The sequence below is a fragment of the Protopterus annectens genome, chromosome 10.part0 (assembly GCF_019279795.1).
Source record: "Protopterus annectens isolate FY-2018-M chromosome 10.part0, PAN1.0, whole genome shotgun sequence".
In the NCBI taxonomy this organism is placed as follows: Eukaryota; Metazoa; Chordata; order Ceratodontiformes; family Protopteridae; genus Protopterus; species Protopterus annectens.
In genome coordinates, this window is record NC_056744.1 from 1,180,345,350 (window position 1) to 1,180,373,152 (window position 27,803).

At 36.3% G+C, this 27,803-nt stretch overlaps 1 protein-coding gene across 1 annotated transcript in view; it reads left to right on the forward strand.

Annotated features, from left to right (window-relative positions):
- Window positions 1-27,803, forward strand: part of CCDC17 (coiled-coil domain containing 17) — a 785,488-nt gene that overhangs the window by 172,966 nt on the left and 584,719 nt on the right. The window contains exon 7 of the mRNA XM_044086848.1: window positions 19,384-19,506. Within this exon, the coding sequence (XP_043942783.1) occupies window positions 19,384-19,506 (123 nt within the window). The remainder of the gene's footprint in view (window positions 1-19,383; window positions 19,507-27,803) is intronic.

The following is a 27,803-nucleotide window of genomic DNA, read 5'->3' on the forward strand; positions in this document are numbered from 1 at the left end:
TGAACCATCAGTCTTTGAACTATCACTTAATACAAGGCAAGATGTGACAGGAATATAAACTCAAGTCATATTTGGCTAGCAATTTAGATGTTATCATTAATAACAGGTTCACATTTGGCATTAAGTCTTAATTGCCATTCTGTTCCCTTCACTTCAACATCCAGTTTAGGATTGCCACCTCTCTCATTAATAATCACTTTGTCAATAACAAAAAGTAAAAATCTTCTAAAGTTATCACATTTAGTGTTATGCATATACAAGGCGCTAATCAATTTTTTAATTTCTGATGTCCCTGATGTGTTCAGCGATCGTATCCCTTAGTCTCCTAATGGTTTTCCCCACATAAAATCCCAGACATGCCATACATGTTGCTACATATACGACCATCTTGGTGCTGTAAGTTTCTGCAAAAGCTCACTATCACTACATAGGGACCATCATTAATAAACTTACAAAAACTGCAAGCACCACATTTATACATTTTAGAATTACAGACTTTCTTTTTCATCTCATTTTGCACTTCTAAAATCTCTTTTATATTTCTACCTTTTCCATATGCTATTTTTGGCTTTGAACCCAGTTTTATTTTCAATTCCACATCAAAAATTGCTTCCCAAAATATACTGAGTTTGGAACCAAGAAGTGGGTTGTCATGGTTATACTGAAATGCCATGACATCCCTTCCATAAAGGTTATGATTGTTTACATCTGTAATCTCATTCATTTTTAAAATGGGGATAAATGTATTCATCTGATTCTTTATTACCTCATTTCTTATTTTCAGTAAAAAATGTATAGGGTAACCCCTATCATTAAACCTCCCCAATAAAAAAGCCATCTCTTCACCAAAGTTAACATCATCATTGACCAATCTAGACAATCTGACCATCTATCCTTTTACTACACTTCTCTTTTGATGTACCAGATGACAACTATCAAACTGCAAAAGTGTATTATAATGAGTCTTTTTCCTGAAGATACTGGATGAAAGTTCACCTGACAAGACTTTTCTTTTCAGAAGAATGTCTAAAAAATCATTCTTCGCTGTATGTGTTCTATGGGTGAACTTCAAATACTGGGTAGTACTATTCACGTATTCCCTAAATTCCTTTATTTCCTCTTGATTTCCTGTCCATAATATCAGTATATTATCCAAGAATCTCAAAAAATGAGGATCTTAGACATATAGAGAGAACAAACTTAACGTGTTTCCCACTCTGCTAAAACTAAATTACCAAAAATTGGAGCACACTTAGCTCCCATAGCAACCCCTAAAGTCTGCCAAAACAAATTCACCTACAAAAAACAAAGTTATTTTGTAGGACCAATTCCATCAATTCAACTAAAAAATGGTCAATAATAGCATTAATATGTGTCAAACTATGAAAATAAAAGTCCAAACCAATATTGTGGGATACCACTGAAAAAGGTTAACCACATCTATTGCCAAAAATAAAAATTCTTGTCTTGTATTGACAACCCTTAAAAGCTCCAAACAATGCCAAGAGTCCTGTAAAATATAAGTCCTATTTTGCAAGCCCACCTTTGAATAAAAATCAATATAGGCAGTTAACAGTTCTGTTTTTGACCCCCTAGCTGCCACAATTGGCCTAAAAAGGGGGGGTCATCCTGATATTTATGTATCTTTGGTATCCCAAAAATCACAGGAATTATTGGGGCTTCGACAGTAAGATATTCTAACTCAGTTATAGTGATAGACCCTTGGCTGAAGGCATCAAACAACTACATCTCAATTTTGGCACAGGCTCTATTGATCTCATTCTTTGATACCTTTACATATGTGAAGGTGTCATTCAATAAATAGTACATTTTACAAACATAGTCAAAATACCCCATAATCACAACACCCCCACCTTTATCTGATTTCATAAGCCTATAATTTTTGTTCTTAGCAAATTCTTTTAAACAAATTCTGTCATCGCATGTGAGATTATTTTGGACCAAATCATGCTAGCCAGCAATTTTTCTAAATTAATTTTCACACATACACTCAAACACATGTATCAAGGAGTTGCTAGAGGAAATAAAGGTACTTGTATGCTTCAACACTAAACTATTAATAGTCAGTACATCTACTGGATTTGAGAAGAATAGACATAGATTCCATTGTCTAGTGAATAATTTCAAATTAAGCAACAACCTCGTCACATCTGTTTTAAACTTAAACTTGTTCTTATTTTGTTGTTTTACCTCTAATTTTCACTGTTTGTTGTTACAAAGGGATATGTTTTAGACAGTTAAATTCTAGCCATCCCAAGGGGCCTAGTCAGCTACAAATTTCCACACACTGTAGAGAAGACAATCCAGAGCTTATGTAAACAATCCTGTGTTGGTTTGTGATTGAGTGTGCAGCTGCCTGGTAAGTGAAGATTTATTTTAATTTGTATTTTATTTTTTTACCACTGTCTTTCACTATTTGGAGGAAAACAAGGATAGTTTGTAGACAAGAAGATTTACAAAATGTGGTTTGTAATTCATTGATTTTTTACTGTGTGACTATGAGTGATATTAAGGAATTCCAGCTTTTGTGTGACCGTCACAACTGGAACAGTCAGATCAATGACTTTATTCTACTTAATTTAATATCTAGTTTTTGTTTGTGTGATTTTTCTCATAGAAGTTGATTTAAAATCTCTGTGAATTCTGTGGTAACTGATTTTGATTATCATTTTCGTTTAGAATTGTTTATTCATTTGTAGCCAAAAATTGATTCCTTAAATGATTATTCCATTAATGGTTTGCTAAAGCACAAGTATTTTGTACAGTGTACTATGTATATTTAAAGACAACACCTGTTAACACTGGTGATCTGTGTTCCTCATGTCAAAAGCTGGATGATTTGATTACCATTTTTAGTAGAGAGTCTAGACTTACTGATGTTGATTGCACTTGTGCAATTGGCACAGTTTGGAGAACTGTTGTTAAATATATTGATGGCTGGACTGATGACATAAATAATGTTAGGCAAGGAGCAAATAGAACACATTTAGGAAAGGAAGTATCAATTGTCAGTAAAGAGCACTCATCTCCTGTGGAACAAGACAATACCACTAACAATTCTGGAATACTGGATACAAGTATTCAGCAATCTGAGGATTCGGGGAATATAAAGGAAACTAAAAAAAGGAAAGAAATGAATATGTTCTTAACAAATAACATGGAAGAAAAAGAAACTGAAAATGTTTGTAAAGTAAAGAGAGCATACATAAAAAAGGACACGCCTTTGTTATGTAACACCCAGATTACAGGGAATGATAACATTTTTCTACCAGAAAACCTTCAGTCTACAGAAAAGTGCATCATTTTTCCAAAAGACAAGATAGAAAAACAGAGTCAAGAGGCTGGTGGAAAGGAAAAAATCAAAACTGAACATGGAAGGATTGAAGAACATTGCTGTAAGAAAAAAGATGACAACATGGCTCAAGATGTTGATGTACAAAGCCAGCTGGATGAGAATTGTTAGCTTACAAATGTAATAAGCAGTGAAATCAGTGGGATTACTAAGACTAATAGTGATGATAATTATTATTTTTTAACAATAGATAGAGCAGATATTATTGAATTAGAAGTTGAAGAATTTTCAGACCTGGTCAAAAAAAGATATTCTTGTAATTGGAGAGTCAGTTATTAGAGGAATTGAAACTTATATTTGCAGCGAATGTAATGAATATCAAATAGTGTTATGTTTGCCAGGAGCAAAAATAGAGGATGTGAGAAAGTCTTTAGAATGCCTTAACATAAGAAAGTATGTGTTTGTTTTTATTCATGTTGGTACACATGATGTCATCCACATGATTGTTAGTAGGGAATTTATAGCCAGCTTAGATGGCATGGCTTGCGCAGGTGTTAGGCTGTATTTTTCACAAATCACATACAGGAAGGAGAACCAGTTCACTGTAAATGAAGAGATTTTTTGGGTAAATACCTACATGAAAAAAGTGTCCCATTTTTAAAAAAATCAAAATGTGTAGGGCATCCAAACATAATTTTGGGCACACACATGTTTAGACAAGATGGTGTGCACTTGTGAAGGTCAGGAAATAGAATTTTTGCAGCAGATACTTTATAATATTTGAGAAACACAAGGCAGGATTTTTGTCAGGTGAAAAATTTAGCAGTTCACAGATAGAAACAGTTGATGCATCTCTGATGGTTGTTAATGCTAGGAGCATTAATAATAACAGTTTTTTATTGTAAAATTTGCTATATTTCCATAAGATTGATGTTGTTATTGTTTGTGAAACATGGTTAAACAACAATGACTGAACCAGTTCTGTCAGGGTATAAATGTTTTTACTATAACAGACATTCTAAGAAAATATCTGGTGGAGATGTTATGATAGGGATTAAAGATTATTATGAGACCTGTGAATATTATGAATGCAATGATAACACTAATACTATAGACATTGTAACTGTGACAATAAAGACAACCGTGGAACATATAACAATTGTTGGAATATATAGACCATCAAAGTCAAGTGCTGATGACTAGTGGAATTCATACATTTCTTGCATGAATCACAGGAGGGAAAAATAATAGTAGCTGGGGACTTATTTACCAGAAACAGACTGTTGAATACTGATTCAACAACATTAATAAGGAAATTATTTGCAACATGTGTTCAGAAACAATTGCTTCAGACTGTAAAAAACCTACCAAGGAACAGAACATACTAGACATTGTTTGTGTTCCTCAAACAATTACTGCAACTTCATTTCAGGTTTTACCAACACTGATGCTCAGTGATGATGAGGTTGTAGGGGTTAATTTGTTGCTAGATAATTCTGCCAAACTGAAATCTAAACTAATGCACAAAAGAGTATTAACAGATTATGTGGAAGCAAAACAGTCACAGTGTAAAACTAACTGGCTGATCGTGGAAATAAGGGTAGAACTTGCCTAGGCTTATAAGGGCACTAGGGCCATTAGCCTAGTGACTTCCTATGATCCTATGATCCTATGGAGTGATGCATTCAGTGGAAAAACTGCAGAAGGAATGTAAAGTTTTGAAAGAAAAAAATGTTTAACATCAGGATCTAGGCATACAATGTCAGGGAGAAATATTTACATGTGAGAAAGTCCTTAGAATGCCTTAAAATAAGGAAGTATGGATTTGTTTTTATTCATGTTGGTACAAGTGACCTCATCCATATGAACACTTTGATTGTTAGTAGGGAATTTGCAGCCAGTTTAGATGGCATAGCTTGTGCAGGTGTTAGGCCGTATTTTTCACAAATCACATATAGAAAGAAGAACCAGGTCACCGTAAATGAAAATATTTTTTGGGTAAATACCAACATGAAAAAAGTGTCCCATTTTAAAAAATGAAAAGGTGTAGGGCATCCAAACATAATTTTTGGTACACATATGTTTAGACACGATGGTATGTACTTGTCAAGATCAGGGAAGAGAATTTTGCATCAGATATTTTATAATATTTGAGAAACACAAAGCAGGATGTTTTGTCAGGTGAAAAATTTAACAGTAAATAGCAGCATTTGATGCATCTTTGATGGTTGTTAATGCTAGGAGCATTAATAATAAAGTTTTTTTATTGGACAATTTGCTATATTCCCATAAGACTGATGTTGTTATTGTTTGTGAAACATGGTTAAACAACAATGACTGGAAGCCAGTTCTATCAGGGTATAAATGTTTTTACTGTAACAGACATTTTAACAAAAAAATCAGGTGGAGGTGTTATGATAGGGATTAAAGATGGGGGTCTATATTAGAACATCGAAGTTTCAGAACTTCGAATGTTCTAATATCGACCCCTATTCAGCGAATGCTGCAGAAAACCAAATTTTTTCCTAGGGAAAGAATTTGGTTTTCCGTTTCTGTTGCTTCGCTATTTTCAGCGCTGTGGTGGAACATTACAGGTCGGGTTCAGGTAAGTGTGCGATTGTGTGGACATGAGGGTTAGGGCATGTTAGGTGAGTTAGGGTTAGGGCGCGGGTCAGGTAAGTGTGCGATTGTGTGGACGTGAGGGTTAGGGTGGGGTAGGTGAGTTAGGGTTAGGGCATGGGTAAGGTGAGTGTGCGATAGTGACGGACCTTAGGGTTAGGGTTTAGGTTAAGGTAAGTGGATAGTTAGTGGTGTATGTACAGTTCAGTGTAGAGTTAGATATAAGATTTTAGGTGTATGTGTGTGGACTGTTGTTTGTTTGGTGTGCTTGTGTTGTGTGTATGTGTTTCGGAACAGCAAATTTTTTCCCTAGGAAAAAATTCGCTGTTGAATGTTCGATGTTGTCAGCGTTCACTTAATACGGGTCATATTAGAACATTTGAAGTTCTGAAACTTCGATGTTCTAATATAGATACAAAGATAGCTATGAGACTTGTGATTATTACATGTTCAATTATAACACTAATACTATAGACTGTGTAACTGTGACAATAAAGACAACCCTGGAACATATAACAATTGTTGGAGTGTACAGACCACCAAAGTCAAGTGCAGATGACCTAGAGGAATTCATACATTTCTTACATGAAACACAGGAGGGAAGAATAATAGTGGCTGGGGACTTAAATTTAGCAGAAACAGACTGGAATAATATTGATTCAACAACATTAGTAAGGAAATTATTTGCAACATGTGTTCAGAAACAACAATTGCTTCAAATTGTAAAAAAACTACCAAGGAATGGAACATACTAGACATTGTTTGTGTTCCTCAAGAAATCACTGTAACTTCATTTCATGTTTTACCAACATTGATATGCAGTGATCATGAGGTTATAAAGGTTAATTTGTTGCTAGATAATACTGCCAAACTGAAATCTAAACCAATGCACAGAAGGTTAACAGCAGATTTTGTGGAAGTAAAACAGTCACAGTGTAAAACTAATTGGAGTGATGCGTTCAGTGGAAAAACTGCAGAAGGAATGTGGAAAGTTTTGAAAGAGAAAAATGTTTAACTTCAGGATCTAGGTATACGTCAGGAGGATATATTTCCATGAAAACAAGATACTTCATTATGGTAAGTGACAAAAAAAATAAGAGATGCAAAAGAGGTTGAATAACGACTTTGAAAACTTAAATAAATAAGCTGCACAGACAAATTAAACATAGTGTGAGACAAGATCAAGAAAATGTTGAAGAAAATGTATATAAAGATATTGGGTATAATAGGAAACAATTTTACAGATACATAATATGTGATAGGAGTAAAGACATACACATTGACACAACAGATTATAAATATATTTACAAAATCTTATGCAAAGCATTTTGGCTTCACAAACTGGGTGATAAATTGTCCTAGTGACATCCAGGTAACCTCAGATACTGAAGTCAAATTAGATTGTACTGAAAAAGAACTATGCAAACTGGATGCAAACAAAGCACAGGGAGGAGATGGAGTTAATAATAATGACCTGAGAACACTTTGGCATTAACTTACAGAGACAAAAGTATTACCATCTTTGCACAAAGATTTAGCTATGAGTAAGAACTATGTATATGCGCACCCTGAACAGACACTAACCTGGCTTACAACAGGAAAAACAATGCTCCTATTTAAGAGTGAACCTGTAAGCTACCCTAAAAACTACAGACCAATAACTTGCCTTCCGATGACATATAAACTTGTACACTGGAATTGTTGCCGACAGAGTTTAGTAATTTAGAAGAAAACTCAATCATGGCAGTAGTACAAAAGGGCAATAAAAGAAAGTCATAGGGAACAAAGGCTCATTTGTTGCTAAATAAAGTCATAGTGGAGAACTGTAAAAAGGGGAAGAATCTAAGTATGGCATGGATGGCCTGTAAAACAGCATTTGATAGTATAACACATTCATGGGTAAAAGAGTGCTTAAACATGTATAAGATACACCCCACACTGGTCGACTACATTACAGTGACCTTGAAACAGTGGCAGACCACTTTGCAATTAAGCCATAAAAAGGGACAAATTATTATCCCAGGGATAAAAATTAAAAGTGGGATATTCCAGGGTGACTCTCTGTCACTGCTGTTATTCTGTCTTGCCCTTAACCCATTAAGCTGTCGACATAACAGCTTAGGCCATGGCTATAATTTGGCTCCTAGAAAACAACAAAGTGTAAAGACTTCTCATCTTCTCTTTTTCAATTACTTAAAACTGTATAGCTCATCAGATGAGGAACTATAAGCACAACTGCAAGCTGTCAAAACTTTTTCAGATGATATAAGAATGTCATTTGCTCTTGATAAATGTGCAAAAGCAACCTTTAAAGCAGGAAAACTGCAGTACCAGGAAACCATCAATTTGGGACAAGAATGTGATATAAAAGAACTTGAGCAATAGGGAGTGTATAAATATTTGGGAATTGATGAGGGATCAACAATAAAACATGAACAAATGCGAACAAAACTTAGTAAGGAATACTTTAGAAGACTTAATTTAATCCTGAGAACAGTGTTGACATCTAGGAACAAAATTCAAGCTATAAACCGATTTGCTCTTCCTGTCCTAACTAACAGTTTTGGAGTGACTGTCTGCCCCCAAAATGTGTTGGATAGATTAGACAGGAAAACAAGAAGGATGCTTCTTGCTCACCAAATGATTTATAAAAATCAGTGCATACCAAGATTATATATGCACCATTCCGAAGGAGGGATGGGCCTCCTTGAAACAGATTACATGTATAGATCTGCAATTGTGGGACTGCACACATATCCACTGACCTCACAAGACCCTAAAGTAGTGAAAGTTAATGAGGAAAATAAATCTAAAATGACTTCTCTACTTAGTCTAGCAGAAGCACATCAGTGTCAAGTAGAAATGAAAATCAAACAAGAAGTAGATAAAAAATCAGGTAGCAACTGAATGTGCCAAAAAATAAAAGAAAGAATATAAGGTGAAGGACGAGATGAGAAGGCAAGAAATGTGGAAAATTCATATAGTTGCAAGTATAGAAAACTTCTGGAAGAACCTCATGTTGATAAGGCATGAACACAGGAATGTTTAATGACAGGCAAATTCAAACCAAGAGATGAAAGGTTAATATTGGCAGCCTAAGATAGCAGGCTACATATACATTGGTTTACAAAGTCCATTGAACATGTGAGAGAAAGAGACAAATGTAGGATTTGTAAAACAGAACTGAAAACAATTGTACACCTCGTTGCTGGTTGTGACATACTAATGGCAGAAGGACTGCATACTGAAAGGCATAATAATGTGGCAAGACTGTTGCACTGGGAATTGTGCAAACATGGTATTGAAGTGGCTGAAAAACATTGGAAACATGAGCCACAAAGCATCACAGAAAAGAATGAAATATACATCACATGGGGTCACCCATTACCAACAATTCAAAAGATAGATGATAGAAAACTAGATATAGTGGTTCATGAAAAGAAGACAAAAGTAGCATTGATCATTGAAATCGCCACACCCAGTGACTACAGTGTCTTGGATACTGAGAGACAAAAAATCATAAAATATCAGGATCTGCAGGCAGAAAAGAGAGCAATGTGGAAGAAAGATACCCAGACAGTTCCAATAGTAGTAGATGCAACGGGTCTTATAAAAAAGAATCTACAATCATATTTAGATACGTTACCAATACATGTAACCCTATACAAATTGCAGGAGTCATTACTGGGCACATTGTGAGTGCTGCGAAGAGCACTTCTGGCTGACATCAAAGATTGAAACAATGCTAATTTCATGAACTTTAATTATACTTTGACTTAGGAATGGGGTCCATTCCTGTCATAGTATTAGAAACCCAAAAGACTTGGAGAAATTAAAAAAAAAATGGAAGTGCCATTATATCTGTTATTTGCTAGGTCTGCGTTTGCGCTTGTTTCCCACCTTTCCTGTAACAAGTCTAATCCAGATACAGATTTGCTGTATCCAGGACTGTTTGTAAGCTTCTGAGTGGTGCCAAAGTCTGCTTTTCAACTTTTCCCTTAGATCTGCTAGTTCTCTCCTCTACTGCACTTTTACTAGCTTATTAGTCTAGCACTTTACCAGACTTCTTGTAGAAATTATTGTAGCACACAAAAGTTGTACCAGCACTAAACGTTCTACAAGGAAACAGCTCCAGTACTTACTATTAATGGCCACCCCTCCAGGCATGTCTAAAGGTCAGTTCCTTGTGCTTTCTCCTATTAACCTGGTGAACTTGGGCATCCTGAGGCAATGTAGCAACTGTTTCATGTACACAGGCAATCCTCTCCACTTACCTCCCAACACTCAGACTTGCAATTCCAATGCTTGGACCAGCTCATTCTTACCTTCACTAGAGGTAGCAAGATCCTTGACCTGGTCATTACTAACATGGGCGACTGCTGCTCTACACCAATAGTCAACTCCTCCCACAGACTAATCACCTTGGAAATCCACATCCCTCCCATTCCCGCCCAAATGTAACCACCATGAAAGACTTCTCCAAAGCTAACTTTGGGCTCCTAAAAACAGTGGTGGCTAACTTCATGGCACCCATGGAAATGGAGAATAGTTGCATGACCACCAAATCATACACCGATGCACTGTACGAACATGTACACAAATGCATGGATCTCACCATACCCAATAGAACCAAGACGCTCTCTTCCAAAAATAGGAAGCCAATCTGGTGGTCCCCTGCCATAAACAAACTCTACAACAGAAAGAGGAAACTGATGTGGAATAAGGTGAAGTCCCAAAACTCCCTTATCAGCCTCAACAAAAAGTTGAGATCATCAAATCCTCTAAAGCTAGCTATGAAAACAAAATTGCAGCAGATAGTAAAGACAACCACAAGGCCTTCTATAGTTATGTAAAAAATATCCATGGCAATTCCCAGATTTGCTCTGAGCTACTGCACAATGGTACCTCCTACACAGAGCCAACAAATATTGCTAATATACTGGCCAACAGATTCAGTACCAACTTTACCGCCCCCAAGGATCAATCACAATACCAGTAGATTGCCAGGCACCCAGTATTACTGCTGCACAGGTTAAAATAGCACTGTCCAAGGCCAAGAATACAGCTTCTGTGTGACCTGGCAATATCCCTGGCTGTGTGCTACATGAACTACAGAGTGAACTGGCACCTCACCTGTGTGCCCTGTTCAATCATAGCCTCACCTCAGGTTTTGTCCCTACCGAATGGCGCACTGCTACAGTCATCCCTAGCCACAAAGGAGGAGTGACTACAGACCCTGGGAACTATCACCCCATTAGCCTGACGAGTCTGATATGCAAAGCTATGGAATGCATCATCATGGACCTAATAAACAAGGATATAGGGAACCTCCAAACTCTGGATCCCACACAGTTTGGTTTTGTGAAGGGTAGATCATGCCTGTTCAACTTGGTTGACTTCTTTGGGTCAGTCACCAGAGCTGTGGATGACGGCAAGGTGGTTCACACAGCCTACCCTGACCTGGCCAAGGCCTTTGATACCATTCCCCACTCAGGAGCCATAGAAAAACTCTGTAAGCTAGGCATAAACTCCTATATCACTAGGTGGGTTGCAAACTGGCTCACAGATAGAACCCACAGTGTGAAAGTACCTGACTCCAAGTAAGACTGCCAACCAGTCACTAGTGGAGTCCCACAGGGTTCAGTCCTGGGTCCTCTCCTGTTTGGAATCGACTTCTCTGAAGTCCAGGCCAACACGAAGGGAATCTGGCTGACAAAGTTCGGAGATGATTGAAAGTTGGGAGCTATTATTAACTCCCCAAGTGATGTTGACATCCTACAGAAAGGCCTCACTGAGACCAACGACTGGTGTCAGAACCATGGCCTTAAGCTCAATGCCAAAAAATGTGTCGTCATTCCCTTTGGGAAAAAACCCGGTTCCCATGAATTACCACATCAATGGTAGTCCACTGAGCACAGAAGGCATTATAACAAACCTGGGAACACTGGTTGACAGCAACCTCTCTTTCGACCACCACATTGCCACTGTGGTCAGAAAGTCCTTCTATGTGGCACATCTCATTACTAAGGGTTTTGCATCCAGGAAAAAAGAGGTCAATGTCTCCCTCTACTCTTCTCTCATTAGGTCAATCATCGAGTAGAATGCCCCACTGGCCATGTACCTCACTAGACACCTGCAACAACTGGAGAGGCTGCAAAAGTACCTCGCAAAGAGGATTCTAGGCCTTAAACACTTGTCCTATATGGACAGACTCAAAAACTCCAACTATTCTCTGTCTCATATTGCCTACTTAGAGGCGATCTCTGCTTGACTTACAAAGCCATGTCTGACCCAGCTCTGTTAGAAATGCTACATCTAAAGAAATCCCAATCCTTCCACACCACACACTCCAGAGACCTCAATCTCATTTCCACAATCAACAGAACGTGCTGGAGGGACAGGTAAATGACCCAGAGACTGCCCATGCTATGGAATAGACTTCCCATACATGTCAAACAGAGCACCTCACTGGCCCTCTTCAAGAGAAATCTTGATGAGTGGATGGGAAATAGAAATTTCACCACGGGGATCACTCCAGTGGCTCTTCTTGGCAGAGGCACTGGGAACTAAGGTTGGGTAGCACGATGCCAGGGTAATCCTATGGGCTAAGCTTGTAAAGGCTCCAGGGCCATTAGCCTAGTATACACATATGAACCTATATAAATATGGAGAGATGCTTCATGATTGGAGACATGCAGTTGTTAAAGCTGTCTTTAAGGGGAAAGGGAAGTAGGAAAAACCTAAAGTCAAGCAGACCCATATGTTTACTTTCATGTTGTGGAAAAATAATAGAAAAGGTTATATTTGGTAAATTGTAGTCAGAATTGAAAAGGCTGGGATGTGAAACCATATATCAGCATTTATATATTAAAAATAGATCTACTTGTAACACGATATTCTATAACAATATAATATTAGTTATGGATGAAAAATTGTGCTGTGATGTAATTTATATAGACTTAACTTCAGCATTTGATAGGGTCATATACAAAACACTGATCAATAAATTAAAACAACTAGGCATTGATGTACTCTTGATAAGATGGATAGCTGCATGGCTTACAAATGGGATACAGCAAGTATCATACAGTAACTGGACAGGTAAAATTCAAGGTTACAGTCAGGGTGTCACACAGGGCTCTGTCCTAAGCCCATACTTTAGATTGTATCATTCAGATTATTTTTCATCTGAGGTGTTCTACAGTCTGTATGCAGATGACTTGAAAATGGGTAAACTGATTACTTGTGTTACAGACAGGGCATGTCTGTAAAGAAGTTGACTAAATTGACCATTGGGCACATAATAATATGCTGAAAATACATCAAAAACTAATATATAAGATTTGGTAGACATACACAGAAAGGTGAATACTTAATACAGTACACAGTGATTTAAACTGTAGATTCAGTTAAGGACTGGTTGTATGGGTAAATCCAGCTTTGTGTTTTTCTAATCATATCAATGAATTGCTTAATGATAATTATAGAACTATAAATTGTATAAAATGATTTATAAAGTCTGGGAAATCAGAATGATTCAAGTCATTGTTTATTAGTTATATTAGACCCAGACTTGACTATGGAGTAACAACACAGAAACCGTATAAGAAAACAAACATGAGTAAATGAGAAAGAGTACAGTGGACATATACCAGAGGCATCCATAGATGTGAGCATTTAAGTTATTATAAATGCTAAAATAACTGAACTTGTTCAATATCTCATCTAGATAGTTTAGAGGAGACCTTATTAGGGTATAGAGGGCATTTAGAGACAACTACCTCTGGGAATGTTTGGGGTTATCAAAAAGCAGAAGAGAACCATCAGACAACCTGTGTAGAAGATTCTATAGGAATGAGAAGTGTACTCATTGGTTCTCTGACAGAGTAGTTGATGCATGGAATAGACCACCAAATTACATTAAAGCAAGCAATAGTTTATATATTTTAAGAACAGCCTGGATCCATATTATGGAACCAACTTTTTTTGGTATATTGCCAGGCAAGAAGAGCACTATTGCCCATGTTTTAAATATTTGCATGTATGTATGTAATTTACCCCAAGACTGACTCCTGTACTACTAATGGACAGACACAGTTCCTAAATGCTTTATCCCTTGTTTGGAGCCCCTCAAATTATGTTTAAGAGAAGGCAGGAATTGAGCAGTTTATGTCATTTTAGGCTGATGATAGTTATAAAAACAGAACACATATTTGATGTATAATGTATGTACATGGAAAACCTATTAATATAGTTTGTTTTCTTTTCTATTTAATCTATGTTTGTCTGTGTCTTAAGTGATAAGAAGTGTTTAAAAATATCTGTGGTATGATCTCATTTATTTTCATTAGCTTATGAACCTAATTGGCAAACAGTATTCATGTTGCAACATTTGAAGCTTTTCTCCCTGGAAATCTGTTAAAAATAGGCATTTCTGGTTCAGACAGACTATCCTGGCAAACAAATGGAATATAAAAAAATAAATAAAAATGTAGTTTTGAGTGATCTGGTTGCAGTTTCTGTTTCAGCAGTCTGCGGCTCCTCATGCAACTGCTTAGCGAGCTTGGAACCAGGTTCTGCTGTTGCTTCTGACAGTTGAATACTAACATTACTAGATATTTTACCTAAGAAAGACAGACCATCCATTCTTCCAGTAGAGGCAGCAAATTGCAGGATACATCCCTGAAATAATATTAGCTTTTCTTGCATCCTGGAAAACTATTTATTTATTTATTTGTACATTGCTTGATGGGATAAGCACTCTAGTCTAAGGACCCTGTTCAGGCATGACCTATACTAAAAGTTATACAGTATTTATGAAAATCGTCATATAATCAGTGACATACAAATATACTTATCAAAGAGAATGGTGCTGATAGTACAATAAACGTATTGTGATTGACGATCTAGCTCTTGCGTTTGAAAGTGCGATACAAAGTTAACAGTGTGCATACAGTACACATTGTCAGCATTAGTGAAAATAAAAACATTAGTAGGTTAAGTTGGGGGAAGAGGAGGATGTTTGGATATTATGGAACTTTTAAGATTTAGTTAAAAAATAAGGCGTGGGAAGCTCTGGAGGCAGGGTGTACTCATGAGAGATGTTTACAGTATATACAAAATATTTATAGGACACTCTTCTGAGTAAAAGTTTTGATGTTTAAAGTGGAGCCAGCTGGGATGGTAATGCAATAGTATCTAGTCTTTGTTGTCAAAACAATGACTTCAAACTGTTTCTGAGGTGTCTATGTAAGTTATCTGGGCTGTTGATTTACAAAACTTAGTTTTGCAAGGTTTGTGCTGAGCCATACTTGGTTTGCTGTTGGTGTCACTGTCTGTAGACTTTTTTGCAGCGTTCCTCTTTCTGTGTCCTGCTCGCTTATTCTTACTTCACAGTCCACCTGAGGAAAACATCTCTTGCTGCAGCAAACTAAACTGAAATAAGGGAGAAGCACCAGCGTGTTGGTATTACCTTCCATGCAGGTGCAGCTTGCTGTCAGGTATTAGGGTGGCATCACTTCTCCTTCTACTCAGGTGATTTTTATATCAGTTCAGTTATAGTTTTGCAAGGTGTAGACAAAATGTATTGCATAAACAAATTTAATCTAGGTGTTAGGATGCTTAGTAATAGACACTGCAGCATTTTTAGGGGAGTAGTATAAGTGCAGTTCAAATGGTTATGACAGATATATGCTTTAGATAATAGTAGGAAGTGGACAAGACAGAGTTTCCCAATATAACATTTGGTCCACAGCATGCTAATTTCTTCTGTACATTTAACAGTCAAGGTCAAATTATGCTCAAAGCAAATATTTTGCTCATCCAACGCTGTTGTGCAATGTGAAATATATACAACTGCTTTATAATTTAGTAAGGTGCTGTAACCTGGGCTTGGCTCTTTTCTTCTTAATATTGTCAAGTTGGTAATCTATCCTGGCTCAGGCCTGGATGTAAGTGAATTTTTTTTATTTGTTTACCTGCAGTAACTGGTTTGGAAACAGTCATTATTTTGCTGGTTAAAGAATTTCTATTAGATTCCGTTGGAGGAAAATTCCTAGATGGTATTCCTGTTTTTTTTTCTCTTTGTAATATGCAATTTTATTTATTTATTTATTTATTTTATTTTACATTTGTTGACCGGGATAGTCCGAATGGATGCATGTCCATTCCCAGCGGAGGCCCAGGGAGAAAAGGTCCAAGGGTAAGCAGATACAGCATTACATAATACCAGCATTACATATTACAAACAGACTATTTACAGAGATTACATAAGTAAGCAAGTTAAACAAGTTCCACAGGTTACAGTTAATCCTGAGCACAAGTCAGGATTAAATTAAATTACACAGTAAACTGGTTAACAGATTTTTACACATTCTAGAGAGAGCTAGCCAGGCTTGATACATTGACATAGCCAGTTAAGTGACAAATGTTGTTTGAGTCTAGTTTTAAATTGACCTAAGGTGGAAAGTAAGGTAATATCAGCTGAAAGAGAGTTCCAGGATCTACTTACAGAGTTTGCAAAGACAGAATCACCGGCTGTGTTATTAATTTTGCTAGTCTGAATTAGTAGTTTGTTAGAGGATCGAAGCAGTCTAGGATTGTTATAGGGGGTGATAATATTTTTAAGTGCAGGAGTATTGTCCAGATTATAGAGGATTTTATAGGCCATAATCAATTGGTTATACTGGATTAGGCTGGGTAGTTCAAGCCACCCAAGCTGATTTAGACTGATGCAATGATGTGTCCTAAAAGGCAGCCCAGTGGCAAACCTGGCAATGTGGTTGTAGCAAATTGAGAGTTTGTTAAGGACAGTCTTGTTTAAATTTGAGAGTAGAGGGGATGCATACAGAAGGGTTGAAAGAAGGTGAGAGCGAGCTATGGCAATTTTAGCTGGAGGGGTTAGGAAGGCTTTTATTCTGTAAAGTGACCCTAGTTTTTATTGATGGTTTTGATAGTTTGGTTAACATGTAGGTCAAATTTTAGATTATTGTCTATGATGACACCTAATAGTTTTGTAGATGGGTCAGCGGAGATTATTGTGCCATCATTTGATTTTATGGTAAAGGTGAAAGCGTTAGACCTACGTGTTGGTGAAAATAACAGCATTTTAGTTTTTTTGGGATTTAGGATCAGACGATATTCAGAAAGCCAGTTTTCTATTGTATTAAAGGTGGTCTGGGTAGCTGACCATAACTCTACTGGAGATGTGGCTGAGCAAATCAGAGTAGAGTCATCAGCATATTGGATACAGCTGACTTTTGGGATGACAGTATAAAGGTCGTTAATGAAGATGGAGAACAGCAAGGGCCATAGTATAGAGCCTTGTGGTACTCCAAGGGTGTTAGGTAGAAGGTTAGAGAGTTTGTTCTGCCAGAGGACAGCCTGCTGTCGACCATTCAGGTAGGATTGAAACCATTGGAGGGCTCCAGTATCTAGACAGAATGTTTGCAGGGTGTGGATTAAAAGTTGGTGATCAACCATATCGAATGCCTTGGAAAGATCCAAAAAGAGGGCTGAGGATATATAATTATTGTTGCGATTATGGTTTAAGGTGTTAGTAAAGGCTATGAGGGCTGAAGTAGTGCTGTGATGAGGATGAAAGCCATGCTGACTGTCTGTCATAAGGCGATTTTGGATTAGGTGGTGCATGAGTTGTCTATGAATACATTTTTCCATAATCTTTGCAAGTGGAGAGAGTATAGCTATTGGCCTATAATTGGAGAATTCAGTATAGCTGCCTCCTTTGTGAAGTGGGATTACATAGGATATTTTCCAGATGGTGGGAATTTTAGCTTCTACTATGGTTCGATTGATTAGTATTGCGACGGGGTAAGTAATCCGGGTTTGTGTAATGCTTGCTGACTTTCATTTCTCTCAGGAGATGTTAGGCATGATTTAATATGCAGCATTTATACTGAACATATTTTGACATATTTGATAATTTCTTTCATTCTTTTTTTAACTGACAGTAACATTTCAGCTTTATGTCTCATAACATGAGTAATTTAAAACAAACAAACAAAAAAACAAAACAAATCAGACTATCTACCTCCTACCTACACAGGATCCATAATTAGGTCGGTTCGAATAAAAGTATGCACTCCTATTAAGCCATTCCTAAACTGGAGTCAGTACCCTCCTTTTAGCCATACAGACCACCATCATCTCAGGTGTTGCTAGTTATAAACTTCATATTTCCCCTTTTATATCTCATTTTTAATATGCTTCAGCTGCAGCACTACGTAGTAACAAACTCAGTCCTTTCCGGCAACAGACACATTTCTTCCATTTTCTGAAACCAAGGGAGCCACTTACACAAGTAATTTGAAGTCACCTCTACACACATCAATGTGTCTGTGTCAGAGAGTACATCAAACAACGTATATAATTTTTTGAATCCGTGGGGGATCTGCCCTCTTCCAGCTTCTTGTTACTTTGTTAGCAAAGAAAAGCACAGCCCCAAATAAAGCATTTTCATACCTTGCACATCTGTCTCCCTCACAGTATCCCAAAAAAGAAGACAAAGAAAATACTTGCTTCACTGGCCATAGGCTCTCAAATAATTCCTGGGTATCCTTCTTCTCCAACACTTTTGGACAAGCCCAAAAAATGTGCTACCATGTATCTATGTCTTCTCCTCGATACCTTCAACATTGTGACAGCATCCCTGGAAACATCTTCTCTAGTCTAGCTGAAGTATAAAAAAATATGTGGCGGCACTTCCAAGTGAAAATATGGAAGCTTCTGGAATGGATGTCTTTGGGGTCAAAACAGAGCCAGGACCTTTCCTGAAAAATAGCAGCTCTAAGACAGGAACCACTTCTGGACAGGAAGTTTGTAAACGTACTCACATATCCACAGGCATATGACACACACACCTATAGCCAATTTGGAGTATCACACTTCACCAAATCTAATGTCTTAGGGATGTGGAAGGAAAGCAGACACCCCAGTGAAAATCCTTGAGAACACAGGGAAGATAGTCAAACTCTGCACTGAAGGCTTCAGCTGGAAACAAAACAGAAAGACAAGTATCTGTGAGGCAGCAATGCTAATCACTACACTAAATCTTGTGGATATGTATGTTTCTTTGTTTTTCCACAAATTGTTTCATATTGATTTTTAGAGTTCCTTCTCTCCCATCAAGCTGTATGCTCATTGTAGGAAATCGGGCTAATGAGCCTAACTTATCCTCCAGGCAGTCACAAGAAATATTTTTGTTAAATAGTAGCACACAAGCTGGAGCACTAGAATGTGTTTCTTACATTTCCGAGTGCATGCTGCAGACCAGTTAGACTTTGAGGTATGCTGTTACTGGTTGGTTACATCGTTCGCTAGCATTGCAAATGTACTTAAGCAAATACAACTATCAAGTCACATTAAAAAAGACACAAAATGTAAATGCACATTTAGTAACATCCATTTGTAAAGTTAACATTTTTTTTCTGCAGGTCTAAGTCAGAGGCTGGTATCACAACCCATTCTCCTCATCTGGTGGAAGAGAAGGAAGAAAAACTTCAATTTAATTTTATCCCATTTACTATAGGGAATGGCTCTTTAGCTTCTGAAATAAGGTGAGTTTTTTATTTACTAGGTAAAATGTCTCTTTTTAAAAGTGATTTTTAAAAATAAAACATCTACTGTAAGGTACGTTTTATTAATTTCCTTCCTATGGTGTTTCTGAACTCCTTCCTCATATTAGCTAGTTCAGATACCCATGCAAAGTTGCATCTAGAAATTTCTGAACTACTTGTTTAGTTATGCTGCTATCATGTTGAAGTTCTATTTTTTACTAAAATTGTTAAAATCATTTTAAGGAATTTGAAAGTTATGTTCAGTATATAACATCTTTCAGTTTAATTGATGGAAGGTGTTAAGATACAAAGGGACAGATTTCTGACCACCTATACTATGTATGCACTAAGCATACAAGATCTGTATTCAAGAACATCCTTACCATATTTTTTGTTCTGTCTGTTCACTCAGAAATATTAGACTAAGTGTAGACATAGTCTACACATTGTGGTAACCTTCATGAATCTTCCTTGTTATTTAAGGCTGCAAGAAAATCAGTAGGAAGACTAAAATTAGAAGGAAGAAGATGGGAGTTACGCTAGTGTAGTTATTCATGAATCTGGCCCAGAGACTTTAACATTTACAGAAACCTGAAAATCAGGAAATAAAAACAATCCATAGGCACTGATTTTGATTTGCTGCAGTTTTCTTGATGGCTCTGTTTCTTAATAAAGTGGTTACAATGTTAAGGTACTTTAATTTTATGTATCAGTCTAACAATTAATAACTCATAGCTTAACCAGCTAAGCTATACTGTAAAACAGTATTGTCTGATATTCTTTAAATGTATGTTTTGCTAGAGTCGGGTAACATGTAGCCATCTTGTTCTTCAAGGTGTTGCTGCATCCCTAACCATCAGCCTGAAACCTGAAAAAAGATTAATTGAAAATCAAGTAGATGAGCTGGCCCAAGAAGCTCCTTCAGCCACAGCCTGGACTCATATAATGTTGCTCTAGAGTTCACTGTTTGTGTTTTCTTTCTAGTCCTTTTCCACAACCCTATGCCTCCTCAAACATTTACATGCATGTACATAGCATACATATCAGGTGAAAATGTTCTTTAGGCTACTTACAGGGTCAGTGCAGCCTCTGCATGCCACATTACTCCTTTACGGGTTCACAAATAATCTTATCGAAAAAGGTAGCAGTTATGTGGCATAGTAGTTAAGGTTTTGTGTTGTAAGGCTAAAGACCTGAATTTTAATATTATCAGACATCATGTACATTCTGTATGACATAGGTCTGAACTTAAGTTCTATTTGCTTTTGTGTCTGCTGTTAGAAAGGAAGCTGTGGTTTCAGTGGGACTATCTAGCTAGCAAACTATAAAGAAAGCTGTATGTTTTTTTCCCTTGTCAGACCCTTCATTTTAAGGTGATTTTTTTTTTCATTTATACAACAAGAATTTCCCCAAAAGATATTTCCATAGTTTCTGTAGGAACACAGGCACCATGTGTTTATCACAACATATTTTACTGTTATTAAGAGAAGACCTCATATACTTATATACTGATATAGTGAAGGAGTACAGGGAAGAGTCAGTGTGTTTTGATTATTGCTACATGCTCATGTCATGATGACTGGAAGAGTAAATACCATGCCGTATACAATATTGCTTAACTGCATCCATCCTAAGTCACCTTAACATGCAAAGTGACTCCCATTAATATGGCCTATTAGCCCCCTCTGGCCTGGACTACATTAGGGACTGGCTGTACAGATTCAACTTTACTGAGATGTAGTGGAAATGCATCTAATGAAGAGTTCTTTTCCACTTTCATTCACAGCTCCAGCAGGGTCATATCCAACACAAGTCAACCTAGGCAGCTACATGGGGCCTGATGCTGGCCGGGGGCCTGACATACAGCACTAATTAAAAAAAGCCTGAACAACTGGGCTCTTAAAAAATAAATAAATACATTTAAAAAAGGAAGACAAGTCCATACCAATTTTCCAAAAACAATTTTCTACTTTGTGTGCTGTCTGTTTCATTGGCTCTGCATCCTAGCTTCAGTCTCACTGACAAATGCCTGGAGCCAATTTTATCCAATGAGGCTAGAACTGGGATACAGAGCCAATGAGACACTTCCAGGAATTGGTACAATTTCCAGACTGCACAGCATTGAAAGTTGGTTCAGTATTTCACTATATGCTATATGAGTATGAATTCCAGTACTTCTTTTGTAGTTTAATGTGTTTTCAAATGCATTTTCACTAAATGTGAGTTTCAAGAGAGGAGGTGTTTATTATTTCTCATGCTAAGTCTGTTTAACAAAATGTCTGTCAGTTTTTTTTCTGTAAAGTATGAGATAAATTTTAATGAAATCTGAATGTCTGTGATAACTGTAATAATACCAAAGAAAGTAGTATGTATACTGACAGGTTTGAACGGTGTTTATGGTAAATGTGGACAGACAGCCAAGTAATTGGTCATTGGTATGGCTGGAGGGGCCCTGATTTATTACCCAGCATAGAGGCTCATTTGTCCATGATCTGGCTATGCTGACTTTTCACGTGTATGCTGCAACAATACAGCATTATTAGCCATTCAAGTAGATCCGACTTTTACTGAGTGATGCCAGAGGGTATAGCTAGTCTTGATGAGAGCAAAGACATACTGAGGTCAAAAATTAGATGTAGGTGTCCTGCAGGCATCTAAGCCCTCCCCAACAAAAAACAACATGTTGTATGCTGTAATACTTATGATCTTTGTATGACTTGTGGGTTGTTGAATAAAAACTCTTGCAGCATTTATATTGTCTTTAATTGTTTTGCTTTATTCATTGCATTGAAGAAAGAATTAATTCATTAATTGGTCTAGTTTCTATAATCTAGTCTAAACATGTTGAATTTTGTAAAACATTTCACATTACCTTCTTTATAGCCTGCAGCAACTGTAAATGAGTTGACATTTGTCAGGTCATATGGTCTGGATTACTTGGAGTGATGATTAGAACTAATTGTCGACTACTTCCTAATATATTACTTAACTGAATATCATTACCTATAACCCCTTAGTACAATAGAGCATAACCCTAGTAAATCCCTATGAATCAGAGTAGTTATAATGTAATGGAAGGAAACTGATTGCTGTAAAAAGGAGCAACATCATATGAGACGGTGTAATTGTCTTCACTATCCAATTCAGCTTTACTACAATTTTCATAAGATCTTACCCCCTCACATTAATAATAGGTTTACATTTAGTGACTCAATGACATTTCAGCTCCTCTTCAACTCTAATTAACAATTCATTAGGATCCCTCTTTCTATCAACAGCTGTTTTAAATAATCAATTTCTTCACTAAATACCACTTCATTAGATGCAATTCTTGATAATCTAGCCATTACAACTTTTGCTATAGTAACTTTCCATTTATATGGTGATTATTTGTATATAATAAATATGATTTTAAGAATACTGATGTTCTACATATCCTTGTTTCAAATTTTGACTCATCAGAATTATTACATAAGGTAATATCCAGATAATTAATCTCATTGTGTCATATTTATACACAAATCTTAAAATTTCAGCAGTATTGTTAATATAGGCAAAAAAATATTAAATTCAATAATACTTCCAATACACATAATATATCATTTAAAAAACTCAGATATAAGATAATACACTCCTTGAACTTAAATTAAAAACATATGTTGTTTCCCACATCTACATAATAATATTAGCGTACGATGATAATGCCACACCATTGCCACACATTTAACCTGTTTAAAATGTTCTCCAGCAAAATAAAATTCTTTAATACTAATTCAGTAATCAACATAACAATATTAATATCTTTGTTACATAGAGAAGTATCAGAAACTAATGCAGTAGGAAACTACTCAAGATCAATTTCATGAGGTATAACAGAAACAAAGTTCCACTACATCTGATGTCACAAATATACAGCCTGGTTCAAACTTAACTGAATAATAAAGCCTTCAAAAATACCAAGAATCGTTTAATACGGAACTTCCAAGATGACTGTATGCTGATCAACAGCTTAATTTCAGCTCTCCCAGTGGGAAAAAAAGAAGCTGAGTGATAAGGAAAAGTAATTCTGCCAGTTTTAGCAAAATTCAGTTATTGGCTGGTAAGTGGATTGCCTGGATGCCAGCAAAGAAGAAACTTAAAGAACCTGAAAGAAAATCAACTAGAAAAGTTGAAGAGAAAACACTGACCGGGAATAATCCTGCAGCTGTTCAGCAAAAAGCAGTTCAAGCATCAGATTTGGCATAAGAAATGGCTTCTAGTAATCTAGAGGAAAAATATATCAAATGTGCTCAGAGCTGATTTAAATAAATGAAACAATGAAGGATTATATCACCTCAAATAATAAAAGGCTGGCAAACAATGGAAGCGGATTTAAGCAGATATTCAGATAAACTGATAAAACTGCAAAAATGAGATGTCAAAGTGAAGAAAAGACTGGCTGAGTATGAGAAAAGTGAAGAAAAGGCTGGCTGAGTATGAGACTGCTAAAAAGAGCTGTTATAAAAAAATAGTAGAACTAGAGGACAGAGCACACACAGAAAACCTGAGATTTTCTGCTGTACCAGAGAAATTGGAAGGAACATACTGTACTGATTTTATGAAAGTGCAACTAAGCAACTGGACTGGCATTCCATAGCAGGAGTTGTTAATTGAAAGGGCACATTTTGTGTATGCTCTAAACTTGGCCATGAGAAAGTAGCCAAGGCCTGTATTAGTAAAGATGGAATCATATCAGCATAAAGAGTTGAGGGCAAATTATTAAAAAATTGGAGATGGTAGGGTGTTGATAGAAAATGATTATTAATTGTACACAAGGCAGAAGAGACACACATTTATCCCAATCACGAAATGTTGAAAGGCAGGTGTGAGATTCAAGCTGCTGTATTCAGCTGTCTTAACAATATTTTTTTCCTGGAGGATCAAAATCATTTTTTGATGTAGAACATGCTAAGGAGGAAATACAAAAACTTGTCTAAAAAAGTGAGCCATCAAACAGAATGGGAGTCTGCTTCTCATTCTTCTGATAATAAAGGTCATAGAGAGACTTGGCCAGTGAAACCTTTTCCGATGTTTCAAAGGAAAATGGTTGAGAGACAGAAAAAAGCACATGAGTTGACTAGAAGAATCGGAAATACCTTGGACTTGACCCATAGTCTAGGGTTGGGAGATGACCAGCAACACTGCAATTAGTGAATAAATGTGAAATTATAAAGCATCAGTCACAGTTACAACTTATAAAGATTGAAATGTTGTTGACTTTGTTAAACTTGTTGGGGTGGACTGAAAAGCATATAGCCCACTTCATGTTATTAATGTTTGGAGGCGCACTAAAATGGGGGCAAAAAGTAAAACAATTTTTGTTCTTAACAGTATTTGTATAAATTATTTCATAATATAAATTGCATGTCATATAGTAAAGCATTTTCAGTGATTGCTGTACATGATAAAGATAGTAAAGTAAACAAGTAATTTTTTTCTTTTTTAGTTTTATGAATTGTAGGCAGCACAATGTAAAAAGAGAAGAAAGGTTGGACAAAAGCATGTTTAAGTTAATATGTTGTAATCTTGAGTTGGGGTGGGGGATGGGGTATAAAAGTGCACATAATTATAATATATGTAGAAATGAGATGTTTTCTCTTTCTTTTGCATAGGTAAATGTTTGGATTAATGACTATAGCTTAATAAAATAAGTTTTTGTATAAGCAAGTTGACTTTAAAATTAGAAGAGCACTGTGAATGTAATGTAAAATTTTCTTTTAGCAAATAAATGTTCAGTGTGAGCTGAGAAGTCTGCAGATAAGGACAGCTGTACATTTTGTTCTCATGTTTCCATGGAGGCAAGCTAGCTGCAGGTGAAGGCAATACATATTGAGTGTCCTGGGCATTGTTTGCTGAAAGAAACATAAAATTAAAAATTACAAGGTTAAGCAGCTTAGTTGAAAATATAGTTTGAAATTATTGAAAGTGAATAAGAGATAGCAGCTTTTTTGGTACCTAAATACTTCATTGCATTTACTAGAACAGTATATAATTTAGTTTTATTTAAAGATAGTGCAGTGCACTTTTTCTGAAGGCAAAAAGTTAATGTTTTCTAAAAGTATACAAGCTGTTATTCACATCTGGTAGGAAAATAAGGATAAGGCAAGAACAGACAGCAATTAGTCTAAATAGGAGCACAGGCTGTAACATGCAATTTAGCATGGATAATCTTAATTTTAGGTTAGGTAATGCTTGCAGGTTCAGCTGTCAATTTGGGACAATTGTTCCCAAGAGGGTTAAACTTCATTATTTGAAGATGTACATAGTTTTGTGTGTTTGAAGTTAGGTTGTGGGGTGCTCTGGGAAGTGTGTTTAATTTTTTTTTGTTTGAGGGCTTTCATTAAAACAAAACGTCTTATAAAATGTGACATAGGTTTAGTTGGAAAAGACAAGAAACAGCTGTATAAAAGATCAACCTGCCAAACATTAGTGGATGTATGTAACACAAAAGCTCAAAATAGACATCTAAAAATGTTGTCATATATAATAGGTGGGAATAATAACTTCTTATCATAATGGATACACTATCCATATTATTTTGAAATGTGAATAGCCTCATGGGTATAGATTAAAAGTTAAAAGTATTGAATTATAATAAGAAATGCAGAGTTCAACTAGCAATGCTACAGACAAGAAACAGCTGTATAAAAGATCAACCTGCCAAACATTATTGGAATGTGAATGGCCTCACAGGTATAGACCAAAAATGAAAAGTATTGAATTATATTAAGAAATGCAGAGCACAAATAGCAATGCTACAGGAGGCACATTTATAAAGAAGTGATCATGTGAATTTGATAAGGAAAGGATTTCAGGATGGAGATTCAGAAGAATATCAGGGACAAAAGAAAAAGGGAAGTACTTCTAAGTGCTAGAGGAGCTCCAATAGTGATAGAAGAGGAGAAAAAGATAATAATGGCATATTTGAGGTGGTAATGGACCACTGCAAAGGAAGAGGAGTATGCTGGCATGTATTTATATTCCACTTAAATCTGCTATTATGGAGCTTAAGAAAATTTTGAGAGAAATAATTAGCTTTCAGCAGTGAATAATACTTATAGGTGGGGGCTGGAACTTGATTTGCAACAGTAAGGCTGTATCTGGGGGAACCTAAAAGTGAAAATATAACAAAAGAGTGAAATTTCTGAAAATGTTTGGTATGAAAGATGTTAATTCAGTGGCAGAATCTCGGAGAGAATTAACATATTATTTCCTGAGGTATAATAACTGGGCTAGACTAGACAAAAATTATATTTCACAGGAACATGTGCATTTAATTGAATGCTTTGCTATATATCTAGTGACTATTTCAGACTAAGATAAAAATGTAGGGTAATAGAGTAAAAATGGGACACTGGCACTTCCCCACCTACCTGTTAAAAAGAGAGAGGAATTTAAAGAACGGGTAGTGGAAATTATTCGGGAGTTATTAAGGAACATAGAAATTTCTTTAGAAGTGGTAGCTATTGAGTTGGATAAAATGAAAATGGAGTTTACAAAGAGTAGAACTAAAAGAAAATGGATATGGTTAAAAAGTAAGAATAATTATTTAAAAAGGCCGACAAAGGGTAAAGTATTGCAGAATAAGGGAGATCTCACAGAAAAAGAAGAGGCACAACTGCACAGTGCTAAAGAGAAAATAAGGGAGTATCTGGATAATATGCATGAATTTAGAAAGACTGGTGTTAAGCAACAACTCGTTTTTGATAATGGCTCCAGAGCACAAAAACATTTAGCACAACAACTTCGGCAATGGAAAATAGAAAAGATCATTGCCAAAACTGCCTTTAACAAGAAAAATAACCAGAGATCCTATAAAAGTATTAGAAGATATTTTGGAAATTTTATGAAAATTTGTATAAAGCAGAGAAATATGGAAGTCAAGAAAAAGTACAAATGGAAATATGTTTTAGAAGATTTAATTATGCAAGGTTTAGAGGTAAAAACAAGAAAAAACCTTCCGGATGGATGCTGCTGTCGTATAAAAGTACTTTATTAAAACCAGAGGCAGGTATAAAATCCAAAGACACAAATACAGAAGATGTTAGCGCTTTCGGGTGTAACCCTTCATCAGACAGAGCACAATCATCATGAAGCATAATTTAAAACAGATCTAAACCAATCAAACATTAGTAAAACACCCGCCTATTTCTCAGGGCGGGCTTCATAGGTATGACATCATTGAGGCCAGGCCATCTATGGGCCATTAGTTCTATAATCCACCTGGATTCAATCAGTTCTGTCTGTTGTTTTATATC